The following is a 21,323-nucleotide window of genomic DNA, read 5'->3' as shown; positions in this document are numbered from 1 at the left end:
CGTGTAGCTAATGGGGCACCACCAAAAATTATACAAACCAGCCACCCCCCCAGTGTGTGTTTGTGGGAATGACAGAGACACAGTTTGAGCGACAGATTTGCATGGCCAAGCTCCCTCCATCCCCTTCTCTCTGTGTGGAGACGGGGTACAGAATTGGGGGGAGGACGGAACACCCTGACATCAGCATCTCCCCTTCTCCCTCTCATATCCTGCACAGCCAACAGGAAGCTCCTAGGGGGGAAACTCCAAGATTCATCATGCAGACCAGCAGCAAGTAACGGCCCCATCATCTAGCCTGGCAGTGACGAATCGTGGCTATAGGTCACATTCTAGTAACTGTGATAAGTGGTCTGCTAAATTCCTGCATCAAAACAAAATGTTTAATTTTTTTTCACGAGTCACATCACAAAAGAGATAGTCAGTACACTTTTCAAATATAAAGATGCTAAAGTTTTTTCCATACGTGTCAAGTCAAGAGACATAATCCTTAATTTCAAGCATAATTTGTAACAACTATTTCATTTCATGTGTCAATATTAATGATCAATTTTGATTACTATGTCAAGAAAAAGGACCATTTTTTTTTCATGCCTCAAAGAAACAGATAAATGTAGGATATCAAATAGTTATTGAAAATGTGCAGGATTAATTTTATTTTTATTTGATTTCATAATAAATAAAATTCTCCACTTAAGAAGGAACAATTGGTTTCACACATACAGAATGGGAAGTGACTGTCTAGGAAGGATTACTGCCGAAAGAGATCGAGGGATCATAGTGGACAACAAGTTAAATATGAGCCAGCAGTGTGAGACTATGGAAAAACAAAGCAAACATGATTCTAGGATGCATTAACAGGAGTGTGGTGAGCAAGACACGAGAAGTCATTCTTCCGACCTACTTTGCGCTGACGAGGCCTCAATTGGAGTCCAGTTCTGGGCACCACATGTCAAGAAAGATGTGGATAAATTGGAGAAGGTCCAGAGAAGAGCAACAAAAATGATTAAAGGTCTAGAAAAGAGGAGCTATGAGGGAAGATTGAAAGACTTGGGCTTGTATAGTTTAGAAAAGAGAAGACTGAGAGGGGACAAGATAGCTGTATTCAAGTACCTAAAAAGGTGTCACAAGGAAAAGGGAGAGAAATTGTTTTCCTTGGTCTCTGTGGTTAGAAGCAGAAGCAATGGGCTTAAATGGCAGCAAGGGAGGTTTAGGTTGGATATCTTGAAAAACTTCTTAACAGTCAGGGTAGTTAGACACTGGAATAAGTTGCCTATGAAGGTTGTGGAATCTCCATCACTGGAGAGATTTCAGAGCAGGTTGGGCAGACACCTGCAGGGATGATCTGATGCTCAGGTGCCACTAAGGGTAGGGGACTGAACTGGATGATCTCACTAGGTCCCCTCCTGTTCTAGTGATCTGATTCTATGACTTCAATATTGGTGCATGAGAGAAAACTCACTCCACTAATGGATAAAATATTTTAGCGAGAACACACCTGAGGACCAGAGCTAAACCCTCCAAGATGCCCTATTACTTTCAGCACTGCTTTTTTAGAGCTTCAGGGGAGAGCAAAGCAGACAGACATGCAGAATTTGCAAAAGGTTCCAAAAACCATGTGCTCCTTCCTCTAGCTAGCACGTGAAACACAGGGTATGTCTACACTACCCTCCTAGTTCGAACTAGGAGGGTAATGTAGGCATACTGCACTTGCAAATGAAGCCCTGGATTTGAATTTCCCATTTTTAAAACCCCGCTGGTTCGAACCCCGTGCAGCGCAGCTACACGGGGCTCGAACTAGGTAGTTCGAACTAGGATTCCTATTCCGAACTACCGGTACACCTGGTATCTCTCAGGAGGAAGGGATGGGAGTGGGGTGGAAGGGATGGGCTGGGCATGGCTTCCCCTAGGCGACCTCAGTGGTGCCCGGAGTGTAAGGCGCCTCCCTCAGCAGGCCTTCAATGCTGCCCATAGCGCAGCGTGGGTTGCTTCAGTGGTGATTTAAACAGCTGTAATGGTGGTTGCCAGGAGCTCTGGGCCCACTTGAATCGCCAGGCCTCAGGGCAGTTGCCCCATTCCCCCAGCCCACTCCCCCTTAGGCAGCCCTGCAAACTTCCCTCTGTGGAGTTCAGACTTGACTAATGAGCACACTGGGCAGCAGCCGTCTCCTGGTCGGAGGGTGCTCCCTTTGAATGAATGACCAGCAAAGGAGTAAGCCTGCCGTAACCCCACTGCTCCACCACCTGGAAGCCATCTCAGTTGTATAGTGGCCGGCCAGAGCCTGCTCCCTGAACCCCTGTCCCAGCCCTGAAGCTACTTCTGCACCCAACCTCCTGCCCCAGACGTGAGTCCCCCTGCACTCAAAATCCTTCCCAGAGCTTGCGACCTGAAACACATCCTGGATCCCATCCCCTACCCTGGGCTAAGCCTGCAGCCCCTCCCATACTCCAAACCCTTTGACCCAAGACCAGAGGCTACAGCCCAACCCTCTACCCCAGCCTGGTGAAAGTGAATGAGGATGGGAGAGGAAGGGAGATGGAGTGAGTGGGGGAGACCTCGAAGGATTGGGAAGGAAGTGCTGCAGGGCTGTTTGGATCTGAGGTGGATCTTACATTGCACTTGGTCTGGAAAAACTGATGTTGTGGCTAAGTAGGTTGGAGAGCACTGCTCCAAGAGACTGTTTCTCCGAGGTACGACCCTCTCATCTAGCGGATCCAGGCCCTTGCTAACTGTACAGCTGCCATTGTTAAAGAGCTCTTCTGAAAGCATTTGGTCAGTTCTCCTAATTCATGTAAGACATTTAATACAGCAACAGTGAAATAGTAATTAGTGTCAGAGAGTTCATTAAGGCTGTACTTTACTATTCTGCAATTATTTTATGAGATTTCCCATTCAAAATATTAAGGAAGAGTCTCCTAAGCACATCTCAAAGCACTTCCAGTAAAATGTCGAAAAAGCCACTTTACTTCAATTTGAGGTTACAGTAATGGAATCTCGTTTCTTGACTCATCAAGGTCCCACTCAAGAGTGGCTTTGAAGGGAGGGTGAATCGCACAGAAAAGGGAGAAAACCCCAGGGCCAAGCCAATGGAGATGATCAATTAAATTTCTCAGCCTGGGAGACTCTGCCCTAGGATGGAGAATTCCCTACATTGCAGAATCAAAGAACAAACACCTAATGTATCAACATAAAAAATACGGACCCTAAGGCTGCTACATCAGTCTCATCTGATTTAATCTTGGGCCAGCCACTTCCTCCTGGTTTAGGGGAGCAGGACCAATGCTCAGAGCCCTGTCACTTGATGTTATCAGATCACCCCGTGATCATGAGACTTTTGGATACCGTTGTCTCTGTGTCCCACCCTCCAGGGTGGGCAAGACAATTCTCTCCCTACAGTTGGCAGGCGCTGGGTGCAGAAGCTGCACTGTGACTACCCAGGACATCCTCTGCACCTGGGTAATGGACGATTGCTTGGAAAACGTGCCCAAGAAGATCCTCCCCAGAGAATTGCAGTTAGTGACCATGAGACACTGAGATTCTGAAGAGGATCCTGCCCAGCCCGGCTCCTGTAAACACGCAGCTAGGGAGGAAGTCAGGTGAGTGACGGCTGGAAGGATTCACTACTCCTTGCCACCATTGATTACACAGGATTATTCTCTTTCTCTCCCACTATCCTCTCTCCCCCCTCCTCCTGCATGTTGTTTCCTGACCATTCATGGCCAGCCAACATCCTGTCACATGTCTCTCTCTCTCTCTGTCCTTGTCTGTCTGTCCAGATCCCCCCCCTGGGTTTAATTGTCTCTCTGCCACTTGCTGTCAGTCCAGGCTGCTCCCCACCCCTGGGCTTTTCTCCATGTTTTTCTCTGTCCCCGGCATCTTCAAAGCCACTCGGATTGGCAGGTACAGGGGAGGGGAAGGTGGCTGGAGAGGGGCTGGAATGAGAAGTGATAACACAGCGCAAGGCAGGGGTGGGGTCAGTTGCTGATTTCTCCATCTGCTCTCTGCCAACAGGTGTGTGTGAGAGAGGAGCAGTGGGAGACACCGGCATCCCACAGCAGTGGTTCCATGATGGCCGAGCTGAGCACACAGACCCTGCCACCAACAGCCTCTAGCCTGGATTACAAAGCTTTATATAATGGCACTGGATGCCAAAAGATTCTTCCCCCTAATGTGACCATCCTGAGCATCACTCTGATCATCTGCCTCTTGGGGCTGGTGGGGAACGGGATGGTCCTCCGATTCCTGGGCTTCCACAGGAAGAGGAACCCCTTCACCGTCTATGTCCTCAACCTGGCCGTCGCCGACACTGGCTTCCTCCTCTTCTCGCTTGTCTATGCTGTAATTTATATAGCGCAATATCCGTTTTGTGACAATCCTGAGTTTCTTTACATATCATTCCTGTTTACAATGCTGATTCTGTGGACGTACAGCACCAGCCTGTACCTTTTGACAGCCATCAGCACTGAGAGGTGCGTGTCCGTCCTCTGCCCCATCTGGTACCGATGTCGTCGGCCAAGGCACTTGTCTGCCATCGTGTCTGCCCTGCTCTGGGCTCTCCCCGTCCCACTGTGCTGTTCCATGAGCTTTTTTTGTCTTCTTCACATTAATGAAAACTGTTTCACTTCCATCCTGTACGTCTTTATTCTGAATGTCCTGATATTCTCCCCCATCATGGTTCTCTCCAGTCTGACACTGTTCATCCAGATGCGATGGAGCTCCCAGCGGCGCCCGCCCAGCAAGCTCTATGTTGTCATCCTGCTCACCGTCCTCTTCTTCCTCCTCCTCACTCTCCCTCAGAGTGTTACGCATTTTCTTTTCTACCTGGGCAAATCTCGGCCCACTGAGATGTCTTATGTGCTGGCCTGTGCAAGCAGCAGCATCAACCCCTTTATTTACTTTATAGTCGGGAGCTACAGGAAGCGGCAATTCCGTGGCTCTCTCAAACTCGCACTCCAGAGGGTTTTTGAAGAGCAGGCAGATTCCGGAGAAGACAGAGACCCACCCAACAGAGACCCAATGGAGACGGTTGCTTAAATTCCTTCAGCCGCCAGCATTTCTGGGCATGGAGATTTCCCTTGATCCTGGAATCAAAGTACATGGAAAGGGAAAGGACCTTTTTAATTGTTCCCCGCCCCTGCCCTTGTGTGGATCCCCAGGGCTCATTTGCTGCTGTCAGCCACCAATAGTCCTCCTGTTGCCTGATCTGGCTCCCGCTGGAATCAGTTTGGAAAGTCCAAGTGACTTGAGTGGGAACAAGTCTCAGCGGCATCGCTGTGTTAGCCTGAGTCTGCACAAACAATGGGGAGTCTTGGCACCTTAAACACTCACAGTTTTATTTGGGCTTGAGCTGATCCCAGCTGGGATTTAAATCATTCCCCTTTGTGCCAATGGCAGTGATACAAACTAACCCAAGTCCAGTCAGATTTCAATCCATCTAGCAGCATTGCCGGGTTGCAAGGGAGAGCCTGTCAGTGGCCATTGGAGAGAGAGAAAGAAGAGAGCACTGAGCACAGAGGGAAGAGAATAAGGTGACCTGGTTTGGTAGAGAAACCATATGCAGGACTGGGGACGCGACATCTGCTAAGGGACTCTGAGCTTCACCTCATGCATGCACCAGCATGGTGAGGAAAGTGAGGCAGGGCAAAGGGGTTGGTGTTTATTGTAGTGTCGAGATTTGTATATTTCATACATGTGCTACAGGAAAGAGGTGTTGGTTTGAAAGCCCTTTGCAAAGTCCATGTGTGTGTGTTTGGTTCACACTTTTATGATGTATACTCTGTCAAATTATTTTTATGTAGAAATAGATGTAGAATCTTATGGTTATTATTGTAGAAATGATTTAGACTTTCATGGTTATTATTTTGTTTTTAGTTTTAAAGTAGATATTGTAATATCATATAGGGAAAGAAAGGAATGATCTGAATTTTTTTAAATTCTGTTTGTGATCTCTGTTCTGTGTGAGAGTAAGGAGTGAGTGAAAGGTAAAGGTCACTGTTGAACCCGAGATGCTAGAGGGGAGGATCCAACAACAGACTAGAAGCGTCCAACGGTTGCTGCATATTAAGAGAGGGCATATTGTCGACTGCGGACACCAAGAAAAAGCATGAGCATTTCTCAACGGGGACAAGAAATTTGTGATCGAAACCACCTGAGTGTGGCAGAACAAAGACGATAAGGATCAAGAGAAACAACTGGAGATAACAAATATCTGTCATGAAAACAGCATGATGATGCAAAACCCACTGATCCTGATGGAGAAGGACCTTTATGAAAGAAGGACGAGTTTCCTATAACAGCCAGGTTCGTCCTGGCATTCTCAGACTTGAACCTCCTTCAGGGCTGAAGCAAAGCTGGGTCCTCCCTTTCACTTAGCTTATTTGGTCACCAGGAGTAATGTGGGCAACAGACCGCTATCTAGACCAGTGGTCCCCAACCTTTTGGGGCTGCCGGGCACCCGGGGGCAGAGCTACTCACATACCAGACACCCAGGGGCGGGGCCACACGCGCACCCGGGGGCAGGGCCACCCATACGGCACGCACCCTGTGCTGGCGTCACCCATGCGCCGCATTCCAGGGCTGGCGCTGGCGCCGCTCCTTGCCACGCACCCAGGGGTGGGGATGCCCATACGCTGTGCACCGGGGCTGGAACAGCCCATGCGCCACATGCCCGAGGGCAGGGCTGCCACCGCCCGTGTGCTGCATGCCTGGCACCAGCGCCACTCCTGTGCTGCGTGCTCAGGGCCGGTGCCACCCCTATGCCGCATGCCCAGGGGCCAGCACTGCCCATGTGCTGCGCGCCCGGGGCCAGTGCTGCTCCTGTGCTGCATGCCCGCAGCCGGGGCCGCCCTGTGCCACACGCCCGGGGCCGGCACCACCCATATGCTGCACGCCCGGGGCCATCAGAGCCCTTGCACCATGCACCCGGGGGCAGGGCCACCCAAACGCTGCACACCCGGAGGCGGGGCCACCCATGTGCCGTGCACCCGGGGACGGGGACGGCCCCGTTCACTCGGCCCCAGGCACTGTGTTGGGGACCTCTGATCTAGACCATTAGTGGCAGGTGTGTGTGTGTGTGTGTGCCTGTCTATGTAAGCTTATGCTAATTGCTTGCTCTGGCAGGCGGTGGTGGTTTTGTTGCAGCCCACTTTCAAATTCCTGCAGCGAGCCCTGCCAGAGGGTACACCCCACCCTCTTCCCCAGAAGCCCTCCATCTCTTTTTCTTGGGCCCCTGTTCCACAGGATCCCTGGCCTCCTCATCCATCGACCACTTCATCTGCAGCCGGTTTGTTTCCAAACCGCGCCCAGAGACCATCTGTACACGATCATGCTCCATACATTGCATTTCCTCACCCTCGTGTCCTGCCCCGATACCAAATCACAGGACTATGTGAGACCTGTTGAGGGTGAAGAACCCCAATGGGCCAGGGCTTACTCCATCTTAATCCCACAGCCCATCGGGATCACTCCAGGCTGACTAGACAGATACCCTTTTCTCCTTGAAAAACGGAGCCGAAAATAAATTGTTCGACGTCTTCTGAATCCCCTTTCCACTGCTCTGTGACAGTCAAGCCCTTCGTATTGATAATATGATGACAATAAGGGTGAGAACATACAGCCTATTTTTGCCTTATTCAGATGAAGAGATTGTCAGAGTTTGGTAACATTTCAGATGCAGAGGCTCTGATAGAGACAAAATGCCTATTGAATGTGTCTGCAGAAAGACCTCATCATCACAATAAAATCTTGATGAAAGAAAAAAAAACTGCTTTACCATTGTATGCTACTAAAATACGGCGTTTTGCCTTTTGCCTATAGAAAGATGCCGAGTGCTTCTCGTACGCAGGATGTCAAAATATTTGGACATTTTACAACCAGACAGTTTGGGCATTTCACTTGGCAATGACATTTCCTAGGCGAAACATCACTTGGAATTGAAAGGACATGCAAGAAGCTGCCCTTGATCCTAGGGGGACTGGCTTTTGGCTTCCTCCTTTCAACATGAGAAGCTAAAATCCCTTCCACTCTGGCACAAAAAATGGATGTTCCTGTCCGTGGTTTCTTGCTCTAACCACAGAGAGCAGCTACCTGGGTGATCTCCTGGCAGTAGAGCTGCATCAGCCTAACCATACTGCTGTGATCTCTCCACTGCAGACCCGGTCTGGGGGTGCAGGGAAATTGTCCAAGGGACAACAAGCATTTCTGCTGGCTGCACCATAATGCAGAAGCCCTGGCGAGGGGTGACATTCAACTGCAAGGCGACACATCTGGAGCCAGCTCGCTGACAGGGAGTGACCCTTTCACACAAACAGCCCCTGAAAACTGAGGAATGGGAAGGTTTCCTGGATTTCATTAACATGGTCACAAAGACAAGGAGCTGCTGGTGCTGGAGAGGTGCAACCCCAGGCCCGTCCGTGTGTCAAGCAGAGGGGATGGACACAACATTGCGAAGGAACTGGAGCAAAAGTGGTTCAGACACCTCTGAGTCTGAGACTGGGGAAAATACGTTTGTTTGCTCATGTTAGCAAAGTCCCTACCTCCATTATGTCACAACCCTCTAAACCACTAGTGCTAGTACTCCATTAACTGCAGTGGCAGAGGACTGTATGGTGGGTCATTGTAGACCAGTGTTTCTCAACTGGTGGTACGAGTACCTCTAGGGCTACTCCAGAGAAGTCTGGGGGGGACGTCAAAACAACTGAAATTTGGAGAAAACTGAATTTTTATTATAAGTTTGACAGTGCTTCATTATTTTTGTACTTTCTACACTCAAAAATTTCATTGCCCATCCGGCTATGGTTAAGTGGTTTAAACAAATGCGTTGCAATGGTAGAAAAAACTTTTGTGTATTTGAAAACATAAGGTACCAGGGGTACCTGTAATTTTTTTTGTAAAAAAAGGGGATACTTTATTTTAAAAAAATTTGAGAAACACTTTTCTAGATCATCCCTCATAGATGTTTCTCTAACCTGCCCTTAAGTATGTCCAATGATGGGGATTCCACAACCTCCCTAGGCTATTTATTCCAGTGTTTAAGCACCCTGACAAGCAGGAAGTTTTTCCTAATGTCCGACCTAAATCTCCCTTGCTGCTTAAAGCCCATTGCTGCTTCTCCTATTGTCAAAGGCCAAGGATAAAAAATTTTCTCCCTCCTCCTTGTAACGCCTTTTTAGCTACTTGAAAACTGCTATCGTGTCCCTTCTCAGTCTTCTCTTTTCTAAACTAAACAAGCCCAATTCTTTCAGCCTTCCCTCTTAGGTCATGTTTTTTAGTCCTTTTAATCATTTTTATTGCTCTTCTCTGGACCTTCTCTAATTTCTCCACATCTTCCTTGAAATGTGGTGCCCAGAACTGGACACAATACTCCACCTGAGGCCTAATCAACGCAGAGTAGAGAAGAAGAATGACTTCTCCTGCCTTGCTCACAACACTCTTGTTAATGCATCCCAGAATCATGTTTGCTTTTTTAGCAACAGTGTCACATTGTTGACTCATATTTAGCTTGTGGTCCACTATAACCCCTAGATCCCTTTCTGCAGTACTCCTTCCTAGACAGTCGCTTCCCATTCTGTATGGCTACGTCTACACTGGCCCCTCTTCCGTAAGGGGCATGTAAATTTCAAGAGTCGTCGTAGGGAAATCCGCGGGGGATTTAAATATCCCCCGCGGCATTTAAATAAAAATGGCCGCCGCTTTTTTCCGGCTTTTAAAAAAGCCGGAAAAGAGCGTCTAGACTGGCCCCGATCCTCCGGAAAAAGCGCCCTTTTCCGGAGGGTCTTATTCTTACTTTGAAGTAAGAATAAGACCCTCCGGAAAAGGGCACTTTTTCCGGAGGATCGGGGCCAGTCTAGACGCTCTTTTCCGGCTTTTTTAAAAGCCGGAAAAAAGCGGCGGCCATTTTTATTTAAATGCCGCGGGGGATATTTAAATCCCCCGCGGATTTCCCTACGACGACTCTTGAAATTTACATGCCCCTTACGGAAGAGGGGCCAGTGTAGACGTAGTATGTGTGAAATGGATTGTTCCTTCCTAAGTGGAGCACTTTGCATTTGTCCTTTTTAAACTTCATCTTATTTACCTCAGACCATTTATCCAGTTTGTCCAGGTCATTTTTAATTATATCATGTGCACTTGCTCGGATGTGTGCCACCATGGTGCCCACGAGTTATATATATATATATATATTAATGTTATGGAAGAAAGACTATAAAAACAAGGGATAAGTAGAGGTTGCATGACTTTAAATGTTCAGTTACTATAAAATCAAATAAAAAGAAAATTAATACCGCAACATTTTCAGTAACCATTAGGTATCTTCACATATCTGTTGCTTTGAGGCATAAAACAAAATTGTCCATTTGTGACATACCAAACAAAATCTGTTATCATTAATATTGATACATGAAATGAAATAGTTGTTATAGTTTATGCTTGAAATTAAATATTATGTCTCTTGGCTGGACACATATGGAAAAAAAATGAGCAGCTTTATATATGCAAAAGTGTATTGGTTGTCTCTTTTGTGTTGTGACTTGTGAAACAAAATTAAACATTTTGTTTAGATGCAAGAAATTACTTTGTTGATTATCTTTATTTAGGAGACCACTAATCACAGTTACTGGAATGAGACCTATAGCCACTAGTTGGCTCTGCCAGGCTAGATGATGGGGCAATTACTTGCTGCTGGTCCTCCACAATATTTTGGGCAGATGACCTCACTTGTCTCAGGTCCAACATTTTTCTATATTTGTCAACTAGCTTGCTAATGTTTCCAGTGCCAAATTCACACCTGATTTGATGTGATGAAAGTGAGGCAAAGTCAAAAGATGCCCATTTGTTTAATTCATTGTCTGCAAACCTCTTATTCGGATGATCTCCCAGCAGGGAGATGAAACTTAGAATAGGTTCACTGAGGAATAGTTCATCTTCTGTGCTTGATGCAGTTATATTTTTCATAATGTTGCTCTAAGGCAGTGGTCACCAACCAGCAGATCAGGATCTACTGGTAGATCTTGGAGCCTTTGACAGGGGATCCTGACTGGTTTGGGCAGGAAGCTTTCAAACGCTTGCACTTCTGTTGCCCCTCCCACCACTTTCTGCTGTAGCTCCCATTGATCAGTAACAGCGGCTAGTAGAAGCTGAAGGATCAGTGCCTGTAGATGAGGGAAAGCACATGGTGCCATTGCTGTACATGCCAGCTGCTTTCAGGAGTGGTGCAGGGCCAGGGCAGGAGTAAGCCTGCCTTAGCCCCACTACTCTGCCACCTGGAAGCCATCCCTGTTGAATGGTACCCAGCCAGAGCCTGATCCTTGAACACCTGTCCCAGCCCCGAACCTCCTTCTGCACCCAACCTCCTGCCCCAGACATGAGTCCCCCTGCACCAAAACTCCTTCCCACAGCTTGCACCCTGAAACCGCTCCTGGACCCAAATCCCCCACCCTGGGTTAAGCCCGGAGCCCCTCCCACATTCCAAACCGCATGACCAAAGGCCAGAGCCTGCACCCTAAACCCCTACCCCAGCCTGGTGAAAGTGAGTGAGGATGGGGGAAGAAGCGGGTTGGAGTGAGCAGAGGGGTCCTCTGAGAAGGACTGGGAAAGGAAGTGCTGCCGGGCAGTTTGGGTTTGAAGTAGATCTTACATTGCGCTTAAATTGAAAACACGATTTTGTGGTTAAGGAGGTTGGAGACCGCTGCTCTAATAGCCTGTTTCTCCGAAGTACGGCCCTCTCATCTGGCGGATCCAGGCCCTTGCTAACTGTACAGCTTCCATGGTTAAAGTGCTCCTCTGAAAGCATTTGGTCAGTTCTGCTAATTCATGTAAGACATTTAGTACAACTATCATGAAATGATAATTAGTGTCAGAGTTTATTCAGGCTGTACATGGCTATTGGGCCATTATTTTCTGAGATTTCCTGTTCAAAATACGTAAGAAGAGCCTCATAATTACACCTCAAAGCACTTACGGCAAAATGTTTAAATAGCCACTTTACTTCATTTGGAGGTTTAAATGAGACAGTCTCATTTTCTTTGTCTCAAATTGTCCTCTTTGAACTGAGGAGCTGCAAAAGACCTTACAAAGTGTCTTCAAAAGTGTCTCTACTGTCTTCATCTTTGGCCCTTCGTTCCACGCATCAACTAAACCCAGGTCTTCTCAATGGGCCTTGTAGTGTTGTGCCGTTAAATGTGAGATGCGCTGCTTAACGAGTGTGGCAACATTCTTGTTTTTCCCTAGCATGACTGCAGCACCGTCTGAAGTGAACATCACCGTTTTCATCAGGTCCATTTTTTTGTGGGTATAAAAGTTGTATTTTTTTGTTGGACCAACTTCGGATGGCAGTACACCGAGCTCTCTCTGCTCTGGGCTCTCTCCGTCTTCTTCGCTGGACCAGTGGCATTTTTTATGATGCTGAAAATGGAGAAGAAAAAAAGCATCACAACACTCCAATGGAAATGCTAAGGGAGATTAGATAGGCTATAAAAATAAAAAACTCAATAATTATAATAGGGGATTTCAATTATCCCCATATTGACTGGGTACATGACACCTTAGGACAAGATGCAGAGATAAAATTTCTCGATACCTTAAATGCCAGCTTCTTGGAGCAGCTGCTACAGGAACCCACCAGGGGAGAGGCAATTCTCGATTTAGTACTGAGTGGAGCGCAGGATCTGGTCCAGGAGGTAACTATCACAGGACTGCTTGGGAATAGTGACCATTATAACATTTAACATTCCTGTGCTGGGAAGAACTCCTCAGCAGACCAACACTCTGGCATTTAATTTCAAAAAGGGGAACTACGCAAAAATGAGGAGGTTAGTTAAACAGAAATTAAAAGATACAGTGACTAGAGTAAAATCCCTGCAAGCTGCATGGACATTTTTCAAGGACACCATAGCAGAGGCCCAACTTAAATGTATACATCAAATTAAAAACCATAGTAAGAGACTTAAAAAAGAACCACCGTGGCTTAACAGCCATGTAAAAGAAGCAGTGAGAGATAAAAAGGCATCTTTTAAAAAGTGGAAGTCCAATCCTAGTGAGGCAAACAGGAAGGAACATAAACACTGGCAAATTAAATGTAAAAATGTAATAAGAAAAGCCAAAAGATTTTGAGGAACAGCTAGCCCAAAACTCAGAAAGTAATAGCAGAATGTTTTTTAAGTATATTGGAAGCAGGAAGCCTGCTAAAAAACCAGTGGGGTCTCTGGACGATCGAGATACTAAAGGAGCAATCAAGGACAATAAAGCCACTGCAGAGAGACTAAATGATTTCTTTGCTTCAGTCTTTATGGCTGAGGATGTTAGGGAGATTCCCAAACCTGCACCATCCTTTGTGGGTGATTACTCTGAGGAACTGTCCCGGATTGAAGTATCATTAGAGGAGGTTTTGGAACAAATAGAAAAACTTAACAGTAACAAATCACCGGGACCGGATGGCATTCGACCAAGGGTTCTGAAAGAACACAAAAGTGAAATTGTGGAATTATTAACTGTGATTTGTAACCTATCTTTTAAAACAGCTTCTGTACCCAAGGACTGGGAGACAGCTAACATAACGCCAATATTTAAAAAGGACTCTAGAGGCAACCCTGGCAATTACAGACCGGTAAGTCTATCGTCAATACCGGGCAAATTAGTTGAAACAATAGTAAAGAATAAAATGATCAGACACGTAGAAGAACATAATTTGTTGGGCAAAAGTCAACATGGTTTCTGTAAATGGAAATCATGTTTAACTAATCTATTTGGGTATGTCTATACTACAGTGTTATCTCAAAATATCTTATTTCAAAATAGTTAATTTGAAATAACTTATTTTGAAATAATGCATCTACACAGAAAATGCATTTTGAAGTAGCATTTTGCTATTTTGAAATAGCATGTCCACACTGATTGGACTCTGAATCGCATTTAAGGCCGGCCGGAATCAGTTTCATCAGGGCTCCAGGTAAGGACTTGCTTTTTGGGGCTGCTGCCTGAGGCTATCTGAGATCTATGCTTAAAGAGACCTGCCCCCTTTCCCCAGGACAGGCAGTTTTCAGGTTTCCCTGCTTGTTTGCCTATCTCGATGATTGACAGAAAAGCATTTTGTCTCTGCGTGCTCTGGTTGCCCTCACTCGGGACAACACAGCACTCTGCAACATGGAGCCAGAGCTGCGTCTGGGCACTCTGGGGCTTCTCGTGGATGCCTTGCTGTGAACCTGGCTGCACTTTCTGCAGGCTGTCATCCAGGAGGTCCATCGGGGGACTGATGTCAAATAAAATACATGTATTTTCATGAACACAAACTGTCTTTATTTAACAAAACTGGGGGGGGGGGGAATTTACACTTTGGTGAGACTGGGGAAAGGAGGCGGGAGAGGGTGTGAGAGGGGAGGGGGAAACCTGGGAAGAGGAAGCTGGAAGGGGGAAGCAAAGGGAAGAAGGGGGAGGGGAAGCTCAGGGCTCATGGTTGGGGGTCTCTCCAGACCAACTTGATTTTCATGCAAACCTCCTCCTGGGTTCGCACGTGGCCTTTGATGGCCAGGCTGGCAGCTATCCTGTCATAGACGGCTGCGTTCCTCCATCTAGTGAAGAGGTCATGAGTGTTGGGGGCATCCCCCCCAAACTTGAATAAGGTGCATGATCTCCACCCTGGACCAGGAAGGCACCTGCCTTCTCTGGGCCCTGGCAGGTGCCTGGGATCTGGCAGACTGCTCCTGGGGAGTGGTAGAGGGCTGGCTAGCTGGCTCATATTTTGTGGCCACTGGGTCAGGGGCAGTGACTGCTGGCTCTAGGCTGGCAGGCTTGGAGCTGGCACAGGCACTGTGGCCAGAGTCAACCCCTTTAAAGGCTCCAGGGAGGGGGGCAGAAGAGAAGTGTTCTTGGTTAAGGTTGGAGTGGCCACCAGTGCACCCTGGAAAGGCAGGTGGCCCCCTATTTTGAAATACATCCACATCTTGAATACTACATACAGATGTGGTCTCCTCGCCTCAAAAAAGATATTTTGGCATTAGAAAATGTTCATAAAAGGGAAACTAAGATGATTAGGGGTTTGGAACAGGTTCCATATGAGGAGAGGCTAAAGAGACTGGGACTTTTCAGTTTAGAAAAGAGACTGAGGGGGGATATGATAGAGGTCTATAAAATCATGAGTGGTGTGGAGAGGGTGAATAAAGAAAAGTTATTTATTTGTTCCCACAATATAAGAAGGAGAGGACACCAAAAGAAATTAATGGGTAGCAGGTTTAAAACTAATAAAAGAAAGTTCTTCTTTACACAGCGCACGGTCAGCCCGTGGAGGAGGTTTGGCTAGAGGAGACTTTGAAAGCTAGAACTATAACAGAATTTCAAAAAAGAGCTAGATAAATTCATGGAGATTAGGTCCATAAAAAGCTATTAGCTGGGGGTAAGGACAGTGTCCCTAGCCTCTGTTTGTCAAAGGATGGGGAGGGATGGCAGAAGACAAGTCGCTTGATCATTGTGTCCGGTCCATGCCCCCTCCCCTCCCGGGACACCTGGCACTGGCTACTGTTGGCAGATAGGATTCTGGGCTAGATGAACCTTTGGTCATCAAGTAATTCTTGTGTTCTTATGTTCCAACTCATGTGTGTTCAATGCCCAGATGTTTACCCCTCTTATGATTCTAATCTTGTTAGATTCTGTCTCCCAAGGTCTGACAGTTCCCAGGGATGTGGGACAGGAACACTCTACACCCTTGTTCTGTTCACCATCCCCTTTGGCCTCCTCTTTGCTGTTCCCCTAAATGTCCAAACCTTCCTCCTTAGTTACACTATGGAGAATTGCAGTAAGATACGGCGGCGCATGGAGGCCTCTGCGAACAGCAGCATGAACCTGGTTCTTTACTTTTTAGTTGAGAGCTGCAGGAAGTGGGCTGTCAAGGGATCCATCAAGGTCACACTCCAGAGTGGCGTTGAAGGGAGGGTGGATTTCACAGAGGATGGAGAAAATCCCAGGGCCAAGCCAATGGAGATGGTCAATTAAATTCCTACAGCGCTCAGCCTGGGAGACTCTGCTCTGGGATGGAGATTTCCCCACATCGTAGAATCAAAGAACAAACAGCTAATTCATCAACATAAAAAAAAAGATGGACATATGTGACCCTCCCCAAAGCTGCATTTATCTGCCCCATAACAGCTTCCTACTACATCAATCTCATCTGATTTAATCTTGCGCCAGCCACTTCCTCCTCGTTTAGGAGACCAGGACCAACGTGCCGAGTCCTGTCATTTAATGTTATCAGACAACCTCGTGCTCATGAGACCACCGGATGCTGTCATCCTGGCAGGTGCTGGGTGCAGAAGCTGCACAGGGATATCCTCCACACCTGGATAAGAGACGGTTGCTTGGAAAACGTGCCCAAGAAGAACCTCCCCGGAGAATTGCAGTTAGTGACCATGAGACACTGAGATTCTGAAGAGGATCCAGCCCAGCCCAACTCCTGTAAACACGCGGTTTGGGAGGAAGGCAGGTAAGGGACACCTGGAAGGATTCACTGCTCCTTGCCACCATTGATTAGACAGAAGTATTCTCTTTCTCTCCCACTCTCCTCTCTCCCTCCTTCCCCCATATGCTGTTTCCGGACCATCTCTGGGCAGCCAACATCCTGTCCCATTTCTGTCTTTCTTTGTCTGTCTGTCCAGCTCTCTCCCTGGGTTTAATTCTCTCTCTGCCACTTGTTGTCAGTTCAGGCTGCTCCCTACCCCTGGGCCTTTCTCTGTGTCTCTCTCTGTCCCCAGCATCTCCCAAAGCCACTGGGATTAGCTGATTCAGGGCAGCAGACTGAAGAGGGGCTGGAACAAGCAGTGAAAACACAGCACTGGGAGGTCAGTCACTGATTTCCCATCTGCTCTCTGCCAACAGGCATGTGCGAGAAAGGGGCAGCGGAGGGCACCAGCATCCTGCATCAGCAGTTCCATGATGACCGAGATGAGTACAGAGTGCCTACCACCAACAGCCTCTGTCTAGTATTACGAATATGAACATAACGATACTGGATTCCCCGAGTTTGATGCCCCACAAATGACCATCAGAAGCATCACTCTGATTATCAGCCTATCCGGGCTGGTGGGAAACGGGATCGTCCTCTGGTTCCTGGGCTTCCACATGAAGAGGAACCCCTTCACCGTCTACGTCCTCAACCTGGCAGTCGCTGGCACTGGCTTGCTCGGCTGCCCTTCTTGTAGCTTACATGGTGCGATATCCATTTTGTGACAATCCCAAGTTTCTTTATGGAAGCAGGGGCTGAACTATTGCTTGTTATCAGCCAGCTAAAAGGAGAGAGCTGCCTTGGGCCTGGGCATGCTCACTCCAAGGCTATGTCTACACTCGCGGCTTCTCGCGCAAGTATGGCCATTCTTGCACAAGAAGCCGCAGAGCTTCTACACTGCCCTCCCGCTCTTGTGCAAGGAAATTTACAGTACGGTGTGGTAAGAGAGGGTTTCTTGCGCAAGAGCTATGCTCTTTTTAAAAGGTGTAAGCCCTCTTGCCCAGGAGCTCTTGTGCAAGAGGGCAGTGTGGACGCTCGGCAGGGATTTCTTGCACAAGAAAGCCCTATGGCTAAAATGGCCATCGGAGCTTTCTTGTGCAAAAAAGTGTCCACACTGCCATGGGCGCTCTCGCACAAAAGCACAGGTCGCACATGGCAGTGTGGACGTTTTCTTGCGCAAGACTTCTTGCACAAGAACCCTTGTGCAAGATGATCTTGCGCAAGAAGCCACGAGGGTAGTCATAGGCCAATTGTTTAGCTCTGCAAGATAATAAACTGTTAACTGTTGATATGTAAATACAGCTCATGCCAGGACGGGGAAAAAATCCGAGGTGTGGCTATGCAAATCCAATTCAGCCAGGGCTGATGGAGGATCAGTGTTGGAATGGAATGTGGTGAATTGTAAATAATTTGGGGCTGTTGTGGGGGGTCACAAATCATGCTACCCCTAAATGTGGGAACTGTAAAACATGACACCAGTGCTTGCAGGAGAAACACCATCATTGTTAGAGGTGTCTGAGGAACAAGCCTCCCTCTTCCAGAGTTGAGTGAACTGAGCTGGGGAGAAGGGCTAAAGGGCATGAGTCAGCCTGCTTCACCCCCTGCTAGGTGTGAGCTGTAAGACTGGCCCAACCTGCCCCTTTCCCCCTGGCTACATCTAGACTGGAATGATTTTCTGCAAATGCTTTTGCGGAATAACTTGCCAGTCTAGACACAGCCCCTTTGTTTTAAGGACAGACCTAAAGCAGACTTCATGGTTGTGTCTCCACTGGCACGATCTTGTGCAAAAGCAGCTGCTCTTGAGGAAAAACTTGCTGCCTCTCTACACTGGCCGCGTGTTCTTGCACAAGTAAACTGACGTTCTAATGTATGAAATCAGGGCTTCTTGCGCCAGTACTCTAATGCTCCTGCTCAGGAATAAGCCCTTTTGTGCAACTGTTCTTGTGCAAGAGGCCAGTGTAAACAGGCAACATGTGCAAGAGGCCAGTGTAAACAGGCAACATGAATTTCTTGCACAAGAAAGCCCAGTGGTTAAAATGGCCATCAGAGCTTTCTTGCACAAGAGAGTGTCTACTCTGGCAAGGATGCTCTTGCGCAAAAAGCACATCTCTTGTGCAAAAGCGCATGCCAGTGCAGACACTCTCTTCTGGAAGAGTTTTTGTAGAAGAACTCTTCGGCAAAAGAGTTTTTGTGTGAGAACGCGCCAGTGTAGATGTAGCCCATGAGGAGTCTTTTTGCTAGTCCAGAGGAAGCTGGAATATTTTGCCAGTCTAGGTGGTGAAATCACTAAGGCTGCATCTAGACTGGCAAGTTTTTCCGCAAAGTGGAAAAACTTGCCAGCTGTCTACACTGGCCACTTGAATTTGCGCAAGAACACTGACGATCTAATGTATGATCATCAGTGTTCTTGAGCAAATACAATGACTCTCCCATTCGGGAAAAAGCCCTCTTGCACAAATGCTTTTGCTCAAGAGGGCCAATGTAGACAACTGAGAACCGTTTTGCGCAAAAAAGCCCTGATGGCAAAAATGGCGATCGGGGCTTTCTTGCGCAAAACTGCGTCTAGATTGGCACAGATGCTTTTCCTCAAAAAGTGTTTTTGCGCAAAAGCGTCCGTGCCAATGTAGATGCTCTTTTCCGCAAATGCTTTTAACGGAAAAACTTTTCCGTTAAAAGCATTTGCAGAAAATCATGCCAGTCTAGACGTAGCCTGAATCTGCACAAACAGCGAGGAGTCTTGGCACCTTAAAGACTCACAGGTTCATTTGGGCTTGAGCTTTTCTAGGTGAAAATCACTTTGTCAGGAACGGGTGCATCATGGTTTGATTCCCTTTTTTTTTTTTTTTTTTTTTTGCAATGCCACTAGTTTCTCCTGGTCTCAGAGGAGGAGGAGCAATGTACAGACCCTGTCATTACTGGATATTATCAAACCATCCTGAGCACCTCACATCCCTGGATTCTTTGGTTTTTGTGTCTTTTTGGTTTTTGTGGTTTTGTCCCCAAATTGGAAAGAGTTGTGGGTGAGGACAGAGTCACAGAGCTCGGTCACCAGGTGTGCAGTGGCATCATGGGGGACAGTGTTCCTGACAGCCAGTAATCCTGCATCGTGTGGACTGTTCTGGAGTAAAGAGCTTCTACAGCCATGCAGGCCAGGATGGGGTTTTCAGGAAGATTCCTGATGTTTTGTATTTTCATCAGGAAGTCAATGGCTACTTGGCACAGGCCACCTTTCACACAAGTTATTAAAACTCAAATAGCTAAAGACAAACCACATTGGCAATTTCCTACATTTAGGCTATATCTAGACTGGCATGATTATCTGGAAATGCTTTTAATGGAAAAGTTTTCCGTTTAAAGCATTTTTGGAACAGAGCATTTAGATTGGCACGGACACTTTTCCGCAAAAGCACTTTTTGCGGAAAAGCGTCCGTGGCCAATCTAGATGCACTTTTCCGCAAAAAAGCCCCGATCGCCATTTTTGCCACCGGGGCTTTTTTGTGGAAAACAAATCTCAGTTGTCTACACTGGCCCTTTTGCGCAAAAGTTTTGCGCAAAAGGGACTTTTGCCCGAACGGGAGCAGCATAGTATTTTCGCAAGAAGCACTAATTTCTTACAGTAGGAAGTCAGTGCTTTTGCGGAAATTCAAGCGGCCAGTGTAGACAGTTAGCAAGTTTTTCTGGAAAAGTGTCTGATTTTCTGGAAAAACTGGTCTGTCTAGACACAGCCTTTGTGTAGATTTTTAGTAACTGCCACTACTGCTCCCAGATAAGGGGCATCTCTTAACTTGAACCTCTGCATCATCATTGAAAGCAACTTGTTAAGCTGATGCTAACCTGAGTACCAAGATCAAGCTCGGATGCACCAATAGAATAAAACTAGCCCTTTCATGCACACGTTCCATTTGGAACTGCTCTGGTACACACTGCCCAGTGACAGAAAACAGCGTGCTGAAAATTGCAAACATTCCTCTGCGGTTCCTGAATCAGACAATCTTTCTTGTCTCATTCAACAATTTTGCCCTTACACCTTTCTGTGGCCTCATCACATTGGGTCCCAACGGTGTCAAGTAGTGATTTAAAGACAGGGGAAAATGTGTCATGTTACACTGCAGAGGCTTAAGTTAAAAAAAGTGGTTGGTAGCATAGAATTCTGACCCTGCTTGGTCCCACCTCTGCATTCTTGTGCTGAGTGAGTTGAAGTGTGGTGGAATATCCACCTTGAAAAGCCATTTGTTGTCCTGTAATTCAACCACACCTTCTCCTTTCTGATCCACTCTGGTTCTTCCCAAACAATTAAAAAAAAGGGGGTGGAGGATTTGAGCCAGCACATTCACTTAGCCAAGGACTCCACTGTGATACCACAGGCCATGATGAATATCCCATTCCTCCAGACGCTGGTGTCTGATACATGAAAATGAAATATTGAGTTCTCTTCATCCTATCCACCACAAGATTGAGTTTCAGCATTTTACTGCAGGGACATGGAATTCAGAGAACAACTGCTCCTTATATTTGATAGTTTGCAATTTGGCCTTCAATTTGTCACCGCTCCAGCTTTCTTGCCTCTCACTGATGATACCCTATGTCTGGACTGACTGCTCTTGTCCAGTCCCTATCCAGTTTGGCCAGAGCTTCCTTCAAGCTGCTGAAGAGGCAATTTGCTGTTATTGAGTCTCTTATTAGCATCAATTCAAAGATAATACAATAGAATCCTACATGGCAGCCAATTAAAGAAGAAAGATTTGGAATAAACAATTGTTCCTGACTCTTTTTTTCCAAGGAAAATGTTAACTACTGAGTGAAAAATTAAAACCAGAGTATTTAAATCCTGAAATGTCCC

At 47.0% G+C, this 21,323-nt stretch overlaps 1 protein-coding gene across 1 annotated transcript; it reads left to right on the top strand.

Moving 5' to 3' along the window:
- Positions 1–4,038: 4,038 nt before the first annotated feature.
- LOC142829321 (mas-related G-protein coupled receptor member H-like) lies at positions 4,039–5,031 on the top strand. The gene has a single exon (XM_075928804.1). It carries the CDS (start codon positions 4,063–4,065, stop codon positions 5,029–5,031), a length of 969 nt encoding a protein of 322 aa, XP_075784919.1. The 5' UTR covers positions 4,039–4,062.
- The last annotated feature ends 16,292 nt before the right edge of the window (positions 5,032–21,323 follow it).

Source organism: Pelodiscus sinensis, chromosome 4, assembly GCF_049634645.1.
Source record: "Pelodiscus sinensis isolate JC-2024 chromosome 4, ASM4963464v1, whole genome shotgun sequence".
Lineage (NCBI taxonomy): Eukaryota > Metazoa > Chordata > Testudines > Trionychidae > Pelodiscus > Pelodiscus sinensis.
The sequence above is the reverse complement of the archived record's forward strand: the minus strand, read 5'-3'. Positions and strand labels throughout refer to the sequence as shown.